The sequence below is a fragment of the Nylanderia fulva genome, unplaced genomic scaffold (assembly GCF_048542155.1).
Source record: "Nylanderia fulva isolate GAGA-0341 unplaced genomic scaffold, ASM4854215v1 Scaffold13, whole genome shotgun sequence".
NCBI lineage: Eukaryota > Metazoa > Arthropoda > Insecta > Hymenoptera > Formicidae > Nylanderia > Nylanderia fulva.
In genome coordinates, this window is record NW_028189518.1 from 4,751,238 (window position 1) to 4,770,360 (window position 19,123).

The window sequence follows — 19,123 nt, forward strand, 5'->3', positions numbered from 1 at the left end:
TCTTTATGATAAAATTCATCTTACATCATTTGATGTAATATTATATATATATATATATATATATATATATATATATATATATAATGTGTATCTATTCTAGAAATATTTAATATTAAATATTACTTAAAATTAATAATTTATATATACATAATACTTGACCTATTGTTATACACTCTTGTTACATAGAAACAACATATATACATATATATAATAAGAGATTTGCAATTATTTAGAGATGACTTATAAAAAAATTAAATTTACTTATTTTATATAATCTTATATTTAAAAACAAATTTTTCTGAAAATTTCTTTTAATAATTTAAACAGAAAATTTAATAAAGTGCAACAATTATTTGTTGGAATAAACTTAAAAATTTTAGAATTCATTATTTAAATCGCTTTATATAATTTGAATATATTTGTATTTTACAGATTAACATTATATTCTACAACTTCGCCGTTGCACATCGCGCGCGTACCGGTGAGTGTTAAGTTTTTCATTTTAATCTCTCGCGAGATTTTTGCGAGATGTTTCAAAATTTGCGAAACAAAATACAGTAACAAACAATTTTCGAAAAATTTAATAGTAAAAGTATTTCAGATTTTATATCTTAAGTAGTATTTGAAATATAAGAATTTGTGAACTCTGACTAATTATATGTATATATATTTTAAGACAACTGTCTTAAATCTATGTCCATAAATGTGCATCCAATAAAATTAACGATGGCACATTACGAGATCTTTGTTAACTTGATAACTTTGCAACAAATTCGGAAAACACATTAATATTGAAATCTGAAAGAGAAAACTGAATTTTTTACATTAATATAATTTATTCTCGTAGAAATGTGATCGTTGAACCATTTCTCATTATTCTTTCACGAACAATAAATTCTAGATCAACAAAATTAATAATAAATTAACATTTAATTGTACCTTATATATAAATATGATTTATTTTGATAGTAAATTAAAAAAAATTAATGGAGAATGCTGTTTATACAAATCCTTGATTTGAAAATAGTACAATAAATGAGAACTTATTAACATTATATGAGAATACAATGGGAGTACAATAAATGGGAACTTATTAAGATTATATAAAACATTAGCTTCTTTTAAAATTAATTATCATAGCGTAACAATATTAAACAGTACTAAATATACAATGATATTATCAATTTGAAATGTAAATTATTGTTTGAAGAGCTGTTAAATGTATTAAAGTCTTGTGTGTTTATGATTTGCTCTTTCTTGAAAATAGATCTTTTATAAATAAAAATGAGATTTAATATCATCATAATATACATATTTTAACAAAATAACACAGTATAGAAATCTTACATAAAAATGAGAAATTTTTGACATTCGTATTATATATATGGAGAGCCACATAAAGGTAAGAAATTTTTGATATTGGTACTATAAAGGATAAATGAATCTTTCTGTAACAAATATGAAACAACTCTTCTCTCTCTTGTCTTTATCAATAACTGGCTTCATCAATTTTCGATCGTTTCTCTAGAACACTTTCAGTTCGCCTTCAGCTAAGGTCGATCTAAAATTTAGGTTCACATCGCACGCGGGTTGCGAGGGAGGGGTTCGTTGAGGGTGGACCCTTTTACCGGGGGCAAACACAAAATGCATTATTTATTGCCCGTAGCGGCTGGCAATTCATCGAATTCTCGCTAAAAGCGAAAGAGTTGAGGTCGAGGGTTGGCACTCGTGCAACGCGAGGTGCGTTCATCGGAAACGGCGGAGGTAGGGTTAAGTGGTACCTTTTTTCCTTTCTATCCCTTTGCACATTCTCGCGTGTACACGCATTCTCTCATGCGATTCAAAACTTTCTCTTCTTATATATATATTAATATTTTTTTAGAGTATTCTCTGCATTTTATATTAAAAGAATGATCCGTTCAATGCAACGTTATTATGTTAGAATTACTTTGCGGTTTGTTTTTTATTTTTAACGTCAAACATTTTTAAGAGTAAGATTTTTTAAAATAATGTAGAAACACGAGGAAGAAAAAGAAAAAGACGTGAGACAATTTTATTAAATCTCTTTCAAGGATATTTGAAATCCTTTTATTATACATATGTAAATTATATTTCTAGATAATTCTTATATCTTTCTAAATATATTACTTTTAGACAAATTTACATATCTTATTTGATTTTTTGTTTGGAAAAAGACAAAATTGTTATTTTTCTATGTTCTAAGATTAAATTGTCAAATTTTTATTTTCAAGGAGATCAATAATTACGTATATACAAGTTTACATTTTCGCGACTTGAGTTTCTTTTTAAGAACGAATCACCCGTAAATTTTCACAACACTAATTGCTAAGGCGGCGGACAAAATTCGTAAAAGGGTGTCGCGAGGGGATGCACAAAGTGAATCGAATAAACGTCCAATCCGGGTTGTTCGTCCCTCTCTTTCGCTTTCTCTCTCGTTTCCCTGTTCTGTGATTTATGTTAATGTTTTTGTCTCGAAAGAGCGAGATACACCAAAAGGCGATTCGATTCGCACGGCACCCCTGTAGTTTTCGCTACGGATTAACTTAACTACCTTAAGACGGCAATAAAGGTCGGCGACGCGATTTAACCGGTTCCCTTTTACTATAGCATCGATGCTCCGGCGCCCGTAACGTTAAACCAATGTCTAGGTTGCATATTGACGGTAATGGGAAAAGTTTGGTCTTTCGGTATCTGCCTTCGCGTGGGGGTGCGTCGATCAATCAATCGGACTTCGCGGGTCCCACTAAACCCTTTCTTCTTGGTTCCGCCTTTTTCCTTCAGTTCGCTCGACGACTTCTGCTCGGTATTTTAAAGTTTTTTCATCGTATAGTCATGATAGTTGCAAAGATTTGAATGGTGCCACAATGATGCAAAGATAATTCGAACATTGAAATGTTCGAGAAACGAAATTTTTCTGAAGCATAATGATATTTAACTTACCTTTTTCTTATACCCTATATAATAAATTTATTTTTCAAATGTTTCTTCGTAATATAAATGCTGGATTTTTTCGAGCAATTTATATTGATAAGTTTATCTGATAAAAGCTTTATTAGTTTTGAGAAAATTAAAAGAATAATGAATACTACAAATCATAGATCTAGAATAATAAATAAAAAATGTATTATATGAAAATTTAATTTAAAAACATGCGCATTTTATCTAAAAATTTTTGCAAGGATTTATATAATCTAAAATAATTTAGTTGTGGTAGGTATGAAAGAGAAAAGATGTTATGAATCATAAATATTCTTTTTCATTCATTCTCTTTAATTCGAGTATACTCGAGACTCAACTAAAAGTTAACATTAAATAAATACATGTCTTATTGTTCGATACCTCTTATTGATATTTACAATATTCGCATACTGATTTAACCCCCGTGAATTTGTCGATATTAAAACTATTGACAATTCTCTAAAAATTCTTAGAAAGCTTAAAATCTAATAAGATAAGATCCCTTATACTGCCAGCAACAGTCGACAACCTGAGATCCCTGTAGACGCAGCGGATTACAATACGCGACAGGTCGGTATATACATAGCAGCCATCGGATCACTCTCGTAGAAACCGTGAAGCAGGACGAAGAGGGTGGCGGATATGCGCCCCGATAGTCCGTATATCGCATAATAATCGCTCTCCGGACTTAGCCGCGGCCCGCGAAGGGATCGTCCTCTCTCCAGGTTAAATCGCCGCGTAAACGCCTCGGTATATGGATCGCCATGGATTTCGTTTCGGAATTGGCGCGAGCGAGTGAGGCTCTTAGATAAGGTAATCCGGACCTCGAAAACTCGTCGAGAACATCCCCGAAAACACCCTCGCATGCCGGGCACCTGCCGGGAAAGCCTTTTGGCTGGTTAAACCCTTTCGTGGTGGAGGAAATATAGCAATAAAATTAAAAGTTTCCTTCACGATTATTAACGATTAGTTTGACGCTGTGATATCGTTTGCTATTATGTGACAAATTTGTCGTATGAGAATTTTTACCATGTTTCTTACAATAATATCTTTATATTTTTAGTATTATAATGAAACTCGCATACATCTTTCTCGTTTTATTATGTTTGCTAATATATAAAATTAGCTGTGTGTTCGTTTTAATAATAAAATTGCATATGATAACGCGATTCAATATTTGACATCCGGGAAGCGGTTACGTCTTATCGCGCGTTTTATATTCCGCTGTTAACAGCAGCGGTTTAGAAGCAAAACACGTTTATAAGAATAAGATATAGCGTTAATAATTATTAGTTTATATATTTGAGAAATTGGTACACATATTTTTTAATATAAATATAATAATTAAATAATTATACAAAAATAACCGATATTAAAGACATATTAAAAGGTTCAAAGCGATCCAGTTCCCCTCGATTGTCAATCAATCAATTAATTTCACTTTACTGATTATATTTTAATGAAAGTGTTAATTATATAAAATTGCTAAGCCATAGGTATTATAAAAGTAACCTAATAGAATACGTTTCTACACATACGATTGATAGAATGATAGATAAGTAGATTATTGTTAAAAAAAGCACGCGACGAGAAAGTAATAATAAGATCATAACATAGGATTTTCCAGAGAAGTCGCAATTATATTACGAGTCTTGGAGAACGTCGCGGTATGTAATGTACATAAAATTGACGGCGGTTTAGAAACGAAATTAGCACGTGGTGAGCGACAGCGAGTTCTCACGTATATCGTCGCGTAATTCTTTTCCAAGGATAACGACGCGTACTTTTCTCGGCTGCGGCCGACGAGCGAGAAGTGACGGAAAAGGGGATTCTCCTGGTACCTGATGCAATTAACTCGCTATTAGCGGAGCAGACGTTGAGCAGGAGGCCCGCCGTTACGAAAGTATAGCCCGCTGTACGTGATTAAAGCGGGAATTCGTTACGAGCGCACCGGCACGGCCCCGTCGATAAGATTAATTGATAAATGGCTGAATCGATTGGCGCCGTTGTAGTTTCGTTACGATGGCTCGGTGGGGCCTCGCCGGCTGGCAAGATAAATATCTCGTCGCGCGATGCTGTAACCGTATAATCGCGGGTTTAATTCGAGCGCACGTAACTCCGCGGGACGGTAGTGATACACGAAAGATTATCATTACCGCGTTAATATCGGTCATTAGCCGCGTGCATCCACCGCATGCATTTCCCACGATAACATATTGCGATAGATTTTGTCAAATTAGGCCGAAAAAATTGGGACGATTTTTTCCCTTCTCTTCTTACATAATTTCGCAGCTTTGTGATATCCATTTATTGATATTAAAATATACACATATCGGAGCAGCGTTATTGCATAATTAACTCACACTGTAAATTTTCATTACACGATTCTAATTATTCTATTTTTTCTGCGCTTCTTTGAAAAACAGATTAAAATAAAATATTCCGATTAAGTGATCGTGTGTTACGTGATCAGTATTTTGTACGCACAGCACGTACGTATATGACATACATACACGATGATGAAAGACTCCGATACGCTTTTCCCGGAAAGAAGTCCAGCCGAATATTTTTACAAACGACGCATCATCGTGTATTGATTGTCGTCAGTTTGTGAGGACGTCGTGATGTTTCCGCGAAGCACCGGGAAAAACATGCATTAACGCGAGAACAAGCAAATAAACTATCTAGGCAGGAACATCAAGCGGCGAGAAGCTGCTGTGGATGAGACATCCTGTCGATGGTGGGGCAAAAAGTGACGGCGAGGGCAAGGCAAATGTGTACAGTCTGTGCGTAGGTTCATCACGCTTCACGTATTCGAATAGCCATGTTACTCCGATGACGTTGCCGTTCGGAGAACAACAAGATGAAGGTATACCGCGTTGCAAAACGATATTTAGGTCGATTCTACAAGGAGAAAATTATCGTTTGGAAATTACAATAGTGTACTAGACAGATTGGTGCCGCACCCGAATGATGTAACTTCATCCGATACTTATTACTACTTCTCGCGCTTCGAGCAAAAGGAATGTTAAATAGAAAGTACTTATATATTCAGCTATACATATATAAAGCACGCGATAAAGTTGTAGTTTCACGCTGGATTTGCGCGTTGTTAGTATTTCAATATTAGTAAATGTAATTAACATTTCATATAATTAAAATGTCCTACTTCTTTTCATTAAATTATGAGTAGCGAGTCAACAATTTAATTTTATCAAAAGACCTTTTCAAGACATTTTATCATTTTATCTGCTTCGATCCAAAGATCGTGTTGTGGTCGTCGTAAATTGTAATGACCATTAAGACTAGTAAACCCGCGCTATCTGGCCGAGTAGCATTTCAAGTTTAAAGAGTCGGCGATAAAAACATTGTGAAAGAAACATCATCTGTCGAAGACTATCACTGCAACGCCTGATGCTACGCTGTTGCAGTGCGAGGTGCGAAGAGGGAAGACAGGGCATTCATACGGCACTGTCACACTCGCAAATGCACAAAACGTGAGCGACAGAGATCGACGAAGGCAGCGGACCATGGCAATTCGTGGGAGGAGGTTAAAGCCCGCTTTACAGCGAATTCTGCGCCTCATCAATATCGTCGATCGACTGTCCAATAACTGAACAAACGATAAATGGCCAGAATTCAAATGAGAACGTTTAAGAAAACTTGGCAAATGCAGTTACCGCGAGAAATATGTAAATATATATAAACTACAACGATATAACGATACACATATATATATAATTTATTTGCGCAACCGATCGATGAAGAATTATGTCACTCTACTCTAAAAATGATGCTGACAAAAGTACCGCAAGAAGAGACGAAATAATTTATAACATGATACATTTGAAATTGAAGTATTTAATTAAAAAAGTATGGGTTTATGTTTGATAAAAAGTTTATTTGTATTATTTGACATTTCCCGATTATATTTAACATTTTTTTTTGCTCGAAAATGACGCGTTTCAGATATGTTTCACTAATACTTGGAATTCAGTATTTATCATGACAACGTTCACGATTTTTATAGCTTCAATAGGAAAATTACGTAAATATATTATGCAAATAGAATAAGGAAGCTATAAACAATTAGGATATAGGCAATTTGCGCATGCTAAGCGACTCTCTCGTCGCGCGCTAGCTTAATGAGCACGTGTCGCGTAATTTCTATTGATGTTGCGACCTCAATAAATGCCAGAGAGTGCGACGGACGCCTCTCTAATATGACGATCTATTAATATCGCGAATATCTTACATTAGGTATCGAGATGTAAACAACGTGTGGAACCCATTGTTAATTTAATAATGTAGGCGCACGCATTGGAAAACGTGCTGCTTGGGATGGCTTTAGCCTTCACGAATGCGCGACGAATTCAAGGGAACTTAATGTCACTCCAACTTAACTATGACTAATAGAACTTAAAAAGCATATTCTTTATCGAGACGAATATTTTGTTGGTTAGATAATACAAATTGATGTAGACAATAAACATATATCAGATCATTTATTAAACTATTGTTTCTCTTGATAAGATATATTGAATTAAATCAAAAGGTAAATCTGAATAGAAGATTTTTTGCATTTATTATATTGATTTGTATATAATCTAGAAAAGAATATTTACGAGTACATATCTAATTTTAAATAGTTGAAAGAAAATTAAATTGTAAGTAATGATAGTTTTATACACACATTTCATTGATAGATTTAGTGAACGAACAAACTTTCAATTTAGACTTGTTCCATAAAATTAAAATGACAAATATGTTTTTTATTAGGACATGGGAATTTTCCCTTTCTTTTATATTAGTAAGTACTTTTTGTTTTACTATCAACATATTAATTTAAACATTTTAATGTTTCTTACGCGTTACACCAAGTACAAGCACAATTGACACAAATTCGAACTCTAAAAACTATTGACATATTTTATATATCTTTAATTTATGCAAAATTCACAGAAAAACATAGTGCATTATTTTTTTATAAACGTTACGCACGACGAGTACATATATTCACTCATCATTGTTGCTAAGACACGTATGTATATTTTACAAAAAAATGTCGTGCGGCGTCTAGAACTTGACCGTATTGTACAGTCTGTGACTACTGTGGCAAAAAGTCCGTGCGCGCGTAACTACTTATTATATACTGTAAGGAACTGTACTATGACTTTATCTACTTATCTGACTTTATGTTAACTGTCGTTTAGTCATAATTATAAGCTACTTTGTAAGGATACTTAGAATTGTGGCTTGATATTTTACTTACATGTTTATATTTTATGTTTTATTTCAATTTGAATACTCTCTTTACTATTATTATTGATATCATTTAATAAAATTGAAAGCACATATGAGGGAGATATCTTTTTTGGGGGGGATTATATCTCTCTTTGAACAATTTAAATGACTATATATTTTAATGGATATTCGAATTGTGGAAAAAGAATGCAATTTTTTAAATGAAAATACATTTAATGAATTCTTTGGATAGTTATATTAATATGACTATTTTATTAATATACTGCCTTATTAATATATTTATAGAAATATAATACATGACTTATCTATAATTATTATTAAAGTATATAATATCTATAATTATTATAAAGTATGAATAAAATATATGACTTTATATATAAATATCATTATCGAGAAATATAAAACAGAAGTGATAAATATGGATCATTATTGAAAATACTGTTAATATTATATTATTATCGAATCGATATTTTTGTGAATTTAATTATTCTGCAAGTAGAGATCAAAAACACCTCAATGTTGCTGAATTCAAAAGTTTAAAATAAAAAACACCAATGCAGTTATATTTCACTTGTCATATTAATTATGAGTCTTGTCTATGTAGGTCAAATCTACTAACTATACATATCAATATTTGCAAAACAAACAGCGAATGTTGAACGGTCAGAATTGATAAATTATTTTTTTCTAGCATTATCAAGAAATTGAACATTTTCAATAGAGAGAGAGAGTGAAATACTTTTTACAATTTCGTGCAGTATAAATACGAAAATTATTATTAATTTGGGTATTATAGAGAGTACTGCTCTTAATATGAGAGGTGAAAAATTTATTAGTCACCTATTATTATCAATGAATATTGCCGTGCACATATTTGTGAAACAGTCTAATTGAAATCTTGAAACACTGCGCTGTATAAAAAAAGTAGTAGTAGTACCATATCATATGCGAGCCCTTCAGTAGTTACAGTACTTAGTTCTGACGGTGCTCGAACAGATTATCCAATTAGCGATCCAAAATCGAAAATCGCGCAATCTGTCATTAAGAGACATCCGTTTTCGGGTAAACCGATAATTTTATCAGCATAGTGAGAGAATGTAAACCGGGCTTTATTCGGTACCGTGAATACTCGCGTCGCGACGGACAGAAAGAGAGAGAAAAAGAAATAAAAAAGAGAGAGTAAGTGAGACGGAGACAGAGAAAAAGAGAGACGGCACGAGAGTGAGAAAGAAAGAGATAGAAATACAAAAGCGTCAATGATACCGAGAAAGAAGGAGAATGATAGAGCGTAGAGGAGAGGGAATTGTGGGTCTCGTCAGTGCCAGGCCGTGAGAGGGTGGGAGACGACGGTCGGCTTGGGAGAGGGAGGAAAACGCGTAAACAGAGAGTCAACATGTAAACAGGCCACTCGCGAGACAAACAACGTGGGGGCCGCGGGCTGTTCGCCGCCGAACGAGGCAAGCAGGCAGGAGGCAAGCAGGCAGGCAGGCCGGCAGGCAGGCAGGCAGGCAGGCAGACAGACAGACAGACAGGCAGGCAGGCAAGAGCAGGCTTGCGTTCGCTCGCTTCGTTGCTCCGTTTTCCGTCCGTGTGTGTTCATCCATTGCTCCGTCTGTCGATTCGTCTATCTCGCTGTTCGACTTATCAAATCGCGCGCGCCGGCCTTTTAAACGTAGCCGCCGGACGATCATATGTATCTGCGCGGGTTCTTCGTAGCGGCTGCGGCTGCGGCGGTGGCGCTTCGAAAACCCGCCGAAAATTCGGAAGTGAGGGAGGTCAATGTCGATCGGGACGGTTCGGCATAGCTCGACGGGATCTACTTGTTAGTGAAAGGAGAGAGAGAGAAAGAAACGGGGAAAAGTGTGTACGTGAGAGAGAGAGAGAGAAGGGAAAACTGGAGCAGGTTCTACTCTCTTTTATTTGATAACGCGTTTCGCAATACACGTGAATTGTTGGTGTCGCGATGAAAACATCAACAAGCGCCTATGGTGTATCAAAACAGTTCATCGAGTCGTTAATTACAATTGTGTGCGGGAATAAATTGCGGGTTTGATTAATTATTCAGGATAATCGTTGTTAATAAGTGTCAGTACAATGGTAACTTTGTGATAGTGTAAAGACCAAAGAAAAAAATGAGGAAAAAAAAATTTACGCGAAATTTTGATTAACAATAAATTTCAAAAGTATGATGCATTTTTTTCGAAGCCTCGTTAAATTTAAATGACTAATTCGAGATTTTCATATTAACTTGAAAATAAATATTTTTATAATTTGTCACATATTTTAATATGGTATCTTTTACATTAATATGATTTCTCTTACATTAGTAATAGAGAAAGAATTTTTCTCATTATATATATATTTCTTACTACATATTTTTTTAGTTTAATTAACTCAGCTAACATCTTACTCATATCTTATGATATAAATATGTTTTCTTTATTCTAATAATTTTTCTGAATAACAAAGAAATTAATGTAAAATAATTTTTAATTATTAAAAAAATGTAAGCTCATATAAAATACAAAAATGTATAAAAATATTTATTTTCATAGAATTTTCGCGAAAGTTTTTGAGATATTAAGTAAATGTTTAATACAAAAATTTAACGCAGAAAGTGTTAATTTTGATTACATAGATTTGAAAATGCTCATTGACAATTGTCGGAAACATTAACAAAGTACAATAACGTGATATCAAAAAGAAGAAGATTTGATAATAAACAAGGTGAAGTTTCAATTGTTCAGTGTATGAATGATATAGTGCATTGCACATGCACCTACATTGTGCTGCAGAAAAAATGTATAGTGATGAGGAATACACATTTCCGTGTGAAAAGCTCAGATTTTCAGGAATAGTTAATCGCATGTTTTGCATCTTTTAAATTCGGTGAGTGTATTTTACATAATAATCAATTATTTAATATCAATTAAAATATCACAATAAAATTAAAATGCCAATGTTTTAATCGATATTAAGTAATATTAACCACATGCTTCGTAGATGATAACATGCAATAAGAAATAATTCAAACATTAAGTATTATTCAATACTGGTTATTTATTTGAATTTCGTGGATTTGTATCATAAGGTGTTTAATACTGACTAGTTAATAAGTCAGTCAGATAATACTGACTAATCATTGAATATTATTGACTATTGTCAATATTAAAATTTCTTACTGTACACTAGTTGCTAGACTTTGTATGCAATTTATGTCAAAAGGTTATAATCGAACATGCATATTTATTCGATCGATTTTATTGATGAGCATCTTATTACATGTTAATTTGACGCATCAAACAATTTTCTACTGTGATATTTAATAGTTATTTTATTTAAATAGTTTGCTCATTATTCTGCATTTAAAACTAAAGGTTAGCTCAGAAAATGAAACTTTTCTTGATTTTATAGTGGAAAAGTATTAAAATATATTCATCGTATTTTACGATTTTATTTAATCATCAATGCAGTGATCTGACTTTTCTCGTACAAGGAATGCTATAATATCTTTTCGAGTTTTGTTACGTTTATGGAACAAGATAATTGATAAGTTATCTGAAGCAGTTCACAGTATAACCTTTTACAAACCCACAAAGTAGCAGAACGCACTATTTGCTTCCGGTTTAAATGTCAATAAAACACATAAAGGCCATGATTACGCGAACCTTGCTCTTTGCACCAAGTACGTACATTGCGACGGAATGTAATTGCTCCGAAATTTGCGATACACGCAATGTACATTTTAGCGTGGAATCTTTGTTATAGGATTCGATATTTACACTGACACATGAGAGAATCAGAAACAATGATATATTTCTTCGAGAAAATAATTGTTCCGACAACGGGTTGAAAAAATTGCATCATTGTGTTAACGTAGCAAATATCTTGACAGAAAAATTATCCGCATATTGATGGCCAGTCACTGAATCATTAGTTTTTTTTTGCGGCCCGTTGTGTGAGTAAGCAATCATTACCCGGGGCTTTTATTAAGATTTATTGAGACGGTATATACGCACGTTCTCTAATTGCGCGTTCGCGCGATCTTTTAAGAAAACTACCCAGCTCCTCCATTATCCGCTTATTATCGCGACTACCTCACGCTCATAAATCGCCGATCCTGCAAACACTTTTCCGGGTATTCCAAATTTAAGAGCGGCCAATTAATTATCGGCCTAGGCAGCCCCCGACCACTACTGCCTGTCCGTCTGCCAATTCGAATCATCCGGAATGGCGCGAACGGCGCGTTGCGTTGCACCGAAGCCTGAAGCACGGAGAAAGAAAGTCGAACAAGGCAGGAACAGTATAAAAGCATTTGCTATTAATAAAACATTTGTCTATTTGTGTCTTAATATTTTCAGATTTAAAGATGATGATTTCTTTTTTTAAAAACTTGAGTGAATTAATTTCGAATTCATTTTTCCTTAATCTTTCTTATATATTGATAGTAAAATATATTAGATTGCCTTGTACTGAATTTTTCAATTGCTAGAAAGAGAGAAAAAACAGAGAAAGTAACATTTGTTTCTTTAAAAATGTTAAATATTTAAAATATCTACTACAAGTCCTAAATAAGTTTACATTTAAACGTTTTTATGATTAATTGCAAAAAAAGGAAAGAAAATGCTGAGAAACAAAAACGATAATCGATATTGTATTGAAACACATTTAAACTAATGATTATACAATACATAATACTAACTTTTTATTATAATAATTCTTTCTGACGATATATGGGGGGTGTGCGCATCGATAAATTTATTCTGCATTCGCGTGCGTTTATGGAATATGTCCAGCAACACGTGGAACGGGTCGCGTATACACGTGTACGATATGTGATAGTTAAATCAGTTGGAGTACGATGGACATTCGATTCGAGCATATTAGGAGAAACATTTTATTTATTGATCTGGCTATGCCTTTCCAATATATACAAATATTTAAATTAATTGAAAAAATTAATTACTTCTTTGTATTTAATTGAAAAAAATTGAAGGTGATTATAAAATCTATAAATATAGAAATGTTTATATAACAATTATTATATAAAACATATTAGGTTTGATGAGTCAGTTATAAAAACGAGAATCAGTTATATAATTAGATAAATATACCAAATGTCACGTAGTCACATTAATATTAGCAATTAGTGAGTCAACAGTAATAAGAAGCTAAATAGAAATACATAAAATCAATATAGATAAATTTTATATTACAATTTCTATCAAATTTCATCTAATTTGATTACAATAACAAGTAAGATGAAATATTTAATTCAAAGAACTAAAGGAAAAATTAAAGGAATTGCATTATTATTGTACAGGCAGATATCATTATAGTGGATTTATAAAGCGGATGATGTACAGTGGAAATTGACGTGTACGAGATATATGTTTTTCGCACTAAAAGATTCGAGAGACTGCGCACACTGCCCCTCTTGGTGTTATATTAGTGTTTAATAAACTATTGCCAAGTAATAGAAAAAAAATAACGTTTTAAATATTGATCCCACCGCGTCAGTCGGATCGATCTCCGGCCAGAATTCGATTCAAACGTAATGAGAGAAAACGTTTAATTGGATCGGTCGTCGATTTGATCTCGTTGATCGAATCTGAACAGTTTAACGTTTCGTGCTAAAGGATTAATCGGCAAAATTCGTGCTGCAGTCTTGTCTGGAAACGCGGAGTCCGTAAATTGTCCGTAATTATTTATTGTATCAACGTCCATGCACAGGGTCAAGCATTTAAATGTCAAATTAAAACTGTTACTTTTCAATCGTGATCAATCTTTCTGAAAGATAGATTATTGTTCGCTGGCAATAATTCAAACAGATTAGCATATTAGCGTTGTAAATATTAAGAGGCAGAAAGAAAAATTTCATCCACATCTCCATTAATCAATTTTCATTATTATTATGTTTGCAGTTGATATATTTAATGCATCTATTAATAGGTGTTTATAGATATGATATTATACAAAATATTCAATAAGTTTTAACTGTAATTAATTTTATATTCTCATAATTCCTTATAAAAATAATTGCTTAATATTTAAAAGATTACATAACAATTTTTCAGATAAATATATATGTAGTATTAGATATTAATATTTCAGATTAGATTCTTACTATATAAATTTATTGTGTCTCGTAGTAAGAGCATTCAAGCGATAAGTATTAGAACGATACCTGCGACGATACCGTTGATAACAAAGAGTAATTTTCAAATAAACAAACGAACAAAATGCTTATGCGTATGATTTCTCTCTTACGTTAACAGAACTAAGATTATTTAAAGTGGGTTTTCATTAGTTGTTCTAAGTTACGATCGTTTTATAGCTGAAGATAAGAAGTTAATCTTATTTTGTTTGTAGCCGTATGTCATGTAATTTTACGACAGAGTTTATATAGCCTCAGGATAACACGTATCTTAGAATAATAACGAATTTTTGAATATTTTTTTATAGTTTTGAAATTGTATAGGCAGGAGAAATAATCGAAAGCTTTATGTATTATCGTAAACTTGTGTATCCGTACATGTATGTATGCGTTTGTGTATACGTGCAGGGGGAGAAATTTAATTTCTTACTAATTAATATTTTTTATCATGATTACGATAATTGAATTGAACATGATAAATTCTATATGTATTGTAAGAAATATGTGATTGGTCTAAATTCCTCTATTGAGATTAACTTCCAATTATTATAAAAAATAATATTTTCAATACTAAATTAATTTGAGAGTAAACTTTTACTGCTCTTGTTAATCTTCTATTATCGTGCTGTCATACGTTCCGTCTGTACTTTTAGACCTTCGTGGGGAATAAGATACATTAAAAAGTGTTTGCGAGCAGCAACGAGTAAACAGATGGTTATTTATAGCCAAGCTGTGCGTCGACTAGTAAGGTGAAGCGAATAACGGGGAAAACCGCGAGACTGCGCCGTACATTCAAAACTCTGTCACGGAGTTGAGGAATTGCCGTCGTTTCTCGCAATTATTTCTTGAATTAGCTGGATTGCGGAATGATTGGGCCCATTCGCATGCAAAATAAAATTGCTTCAATCATACGCACAGAGCGATTTGTACGCGTTCATCTCTCGACAGTTCCCGTTAAACTTCATTACTTTCCTACTTCGATAAGTATCAAGCATCAGCTTACAATGAAATGTAGGAATCTGTTTCCTGTTGGGGAATTATACACCGTTCACCGAGAGAGATTTGTGTTCCGACCTTCGCGTATAATCGGTGCATTAAAGCAAATTGTTTTACCACAGCATTAGATTTGTAACTTTGTGTGGAATTTAAAATTTTATTTATAGTCTTTGTGGAATTAATTGTGCATTAGTGAATTCATTAAAGACGTCTTCAATTATTTTTTAAATTAGTATAGCTTTTTATATATTTAATTTTAATCTACTTAAAAAAATTAAAATATATAGTAAATGTCAAATAAATGAGCAAACTTATCATTAAAATATTTCGTCATACAACGCGCAATTCGTTGACGAATCATTAATCATTAATTGTGATAGTGATGTAAATGTGAAATTATCTTTCTCTTCGAGAACAATTTATATATTTACTGATATAAAAAAAATTGTAATTCAGATAAAGAATTTGGACAATCTTTCTTTCGAATATTGCAGAAGAAAAATTATTTTTTTACATCCAATATTATATATGAGAAAATTACCATAATAATATTCGATAGTAATATATTAGTGTCATTCTTTTGTGACATTTAACAAATGGTTGCCTTATCGAATTACGATAAGTGCTTACAATGTATGAAATAATTATTATCTCAGATTATTATAAAACGCCATAAAGTGTAATACATCTTTAGAGGGAAAGAGAAAAACAATCATTAAATACAATATTGAGATTACAAAAAGGCGAAAACATATCTGGATAAAAATTCAACCGTATAAATAGAAGTAAAAGATGATATAAAGATACTCTCGAAGTACTTGGTACATACATCACGTCATAATTGTTAAATGACCGCAAAACTTTCTTTTATGTCATAATCGTTGTAACATGTAGACATTTTGCATTCTCCTGCATTAATTCTAAATTTATTAATGTAACAATTTTTCTAAATTACCATCTTGCATTGTTTGCCTAGAAACGAAATATATTGTATATTTTATTATTCTACCTGTAATATATTAATAGAGTTATTAACAGGTGCCGCGTAAAAGTGTATGAATCATTAAATACCAAATTTACATTTAAACGCCCAGAATAAAAAAAAAAATGAAAGATTTTTTGTCTTATATCTGACACAAATTAAGCTTGTTAGGCATTTCATTTATATCTCGCTGCAGTCTTATTTAATAAGTATAATCTCTTTATATGGAAAGAAAACTCGTGCGCATAAACGGAGGTTAATTCTGCATGAAACCTCAATATGTCCTATCCTATTTAACGGCAAAGTCCGCGTTGCGCGTCAAGGGACACGTTCATGCAAATTCGACGGAAGGTATTGTTACTCGGTAAAGAACAAAAAGAAAAAAAATGCACGCATCAGCTGAACAAAAGCCGCTGTAGCGACAACGGCGCAAACAGCATCGGGCAAACAACTGATATAGGCGGAATAAAGAGAGACGGTCGTTTAAAGATTTCATTGAACTGCCACGATAATGGACGCCGCATACACACAGGCCCGACGGTACAGCACCACGCTTCGTATTATCAAAAGAAACTATTGTCAGGCTGTTGTTAACAATGCGTTGTTATTAAAGCGTGTCCCCGCGTCGGCGCTCGGATACTTCGCGTTGTACGCCGATTGTCCGGGAAATCGTTCGCGCGAGCGCGGGATTGAGATGCATTCTGTCTCTCTCTCTCTCTCTCTCTCTCTCTCTCTCTCTCTCTCTCTCTCTCTCTCTCTCTCGCGACACGTTCGTTTTCCGTAGTTAACCTTGACTTGACCTTGCTCTCAGCTGACGTGACGGTCCGGCCGCGTGCGAATCAGCTGTTTGGAGCTGGCGACATCACCTGCCACAGCAGAGTCCCATGAAAAGTCGCGAATTTCTTTAGGCGCGTTTGCTGCGTGTGTTACATGTATATATGAAAATTCTCATTCGTGATATTTTTTTTGCGATTGTGGAATTAGCATAACTATCGACGTTTAAGGCTATCTTTGTACTAACATGATTCTGATTTAGCTACCGATAGCGATGGAAGATTCGATAATCGTTGAATTTTCAGGGGGCAGGAATTATTTTGGGAGGTTGATTGAGAACATTAAATAGATCTAACAATAAGTAAAATGCTGTAAAGATTCATAGATATATTGTGGTATCATCTAGCATTTCTCTTTCTTTGTCTCTTCTTAATCTTGTTAGATTGTTATCAGAAAGATAAATCTATAAATTTTTATCTTCTATTGTATTTTAATGATTTAAAAATGCATTTGATATTTAATTACATTATCCTAAATTTAAAAAAAATTTCATAATTATATTTCATTTAAAATTAATAGAATTTTTTTTATAATTTTTTTCTATATTTTTTATTAGAGTATCTCTTTACTGCTTTAAATTTTTGTTTATTTTAATTTCTAAATTTTTGTTTTAAACACATCGTGCACTATAATCTATAATGCTTCTGCATTGAATTAATATAGCTTTTATCTTTATTTTTGCTTTCATGTTGATAAAGTGTCAACACCCGATTATTGTGTATTGATTACTGAAGAAAGTGCATTTCTAAAGCGTAAACATTTGATATATATATTATATTTATTTAATCGTGAAAAATGCATTTTTAAATATATATATATGTACAATTTCTATTCTACACTACTATTAAAATACAAGCTATTAAATATTAATAGATAATTTTAATAGATTTATGATTATTTTAATACATTTCATTATTAAAATTAATGTTTGAAAGAGCATTATGTAAAAATATTTATGTACGAAAAATTGCTTTTGCAATTAAAATATTAAAATTGTTTATTGGTAATATTATTTTTTACGTACATCGAAATAAGTCATACATTCTGGCGCTATGCATTTTGCATGCATCGTAGTTGTATCATTATCATCGCTTTTCTATAAATAATATCACACTCCTCGATAAAATCCACGCCCAGTCATTTGTAGCCTGAGATTTACAGAGTTGGTTTGTATAAATAGCCGGCAATCGCGTCTCGGTGATGTCGGCCCCGTATAGCTCGCACGCATTTGATCGCTTCCTTTCTCTTTTGTTTCCAATAGAGATTAATCGTTCGTTCCTGCATCGTTTCGATTCGCAAACAAAGCAGGCACGCTATTCAAACTTCAAGTGGAACGACTTTCGATCTACGGATTTGTGTCGTCCGTTCACGCTCTCAAAGCCGACACTCATTAATTCGTATTTGCAATTATTGCAATAATTTTTTCACGATATTTAAAGAGCAAGGAATTAAGATTAATCCCACGATGTGATTTCTTAACACAAATGGCAATACGATAAATCGTTTTCTACATCCTACAAAGCAATGATTTTAAAATCTCGATGAAATTCATAGATTGATTTTGCGCGTGCATAAATTACAACGATATTATTTATTAACTGACATTATTGACTGATTAAACGAGTAAAAGAAAATCTGTCATTGCTCTAAACATTCTTTTTTATCGCGGGATTTTATCACGAGAGTTTATGACTATAAATATAATGAAATTAGTGAATACAAATACTAGGAATTATTTATAAACTGCAAAATATTGTTTATTTAGAAATTGTTTATACGCTGCACATCAAATATATTTCTTCTGTTATCTTCAATTACATTTTACAATTTATTTAATTATTATTTTTAAAATCACATTTCTTTGTTAAAATTTGTCTTATATTAAATTTAGTTTATCTAAGAAAATTCTA

The 19,123-nt window shown here is 32.6% G+C and overlaps 1 protein-coding gene and 1 long non-coding RNA gene across 2 annotated transcripts in view; both read left to right on the forward strand.

The window, feature by feature from the left end:
• FoxP (forkhead box transcription factor P) overlaps positions 1 to 19,123 on the forward strand; it is a 272,069-nt gene that overhangs the window by 32,438 nt on the left and 220,508 nt on the right. The window contains 1 exon segment of the mRNA XM_085479832.1: positions 433 to 481. Within this exon segment, the coding sequence (XP_085335958.1) occupies positions 433 to 481 (49 nt within the window).
• LOC146724475 (uncharacterized) overlaps positions 9,674 to 19,123 on the forward strand; it is a 51,389-nt gene continuing 41,939 nt past the window's right edge. The window contains exons 1-2 of the long non-coding RNA XR_014924061.1: positions 9,674 to 10,427; positions 10,883 to 11,133. This is a non-coding gene — a long non-coding RNA (uncharacterized LOC146724475). The remainder of the gene's footprint in view (positions 10,428 to 10,882; positions 11,134 to 19,123) is intronic.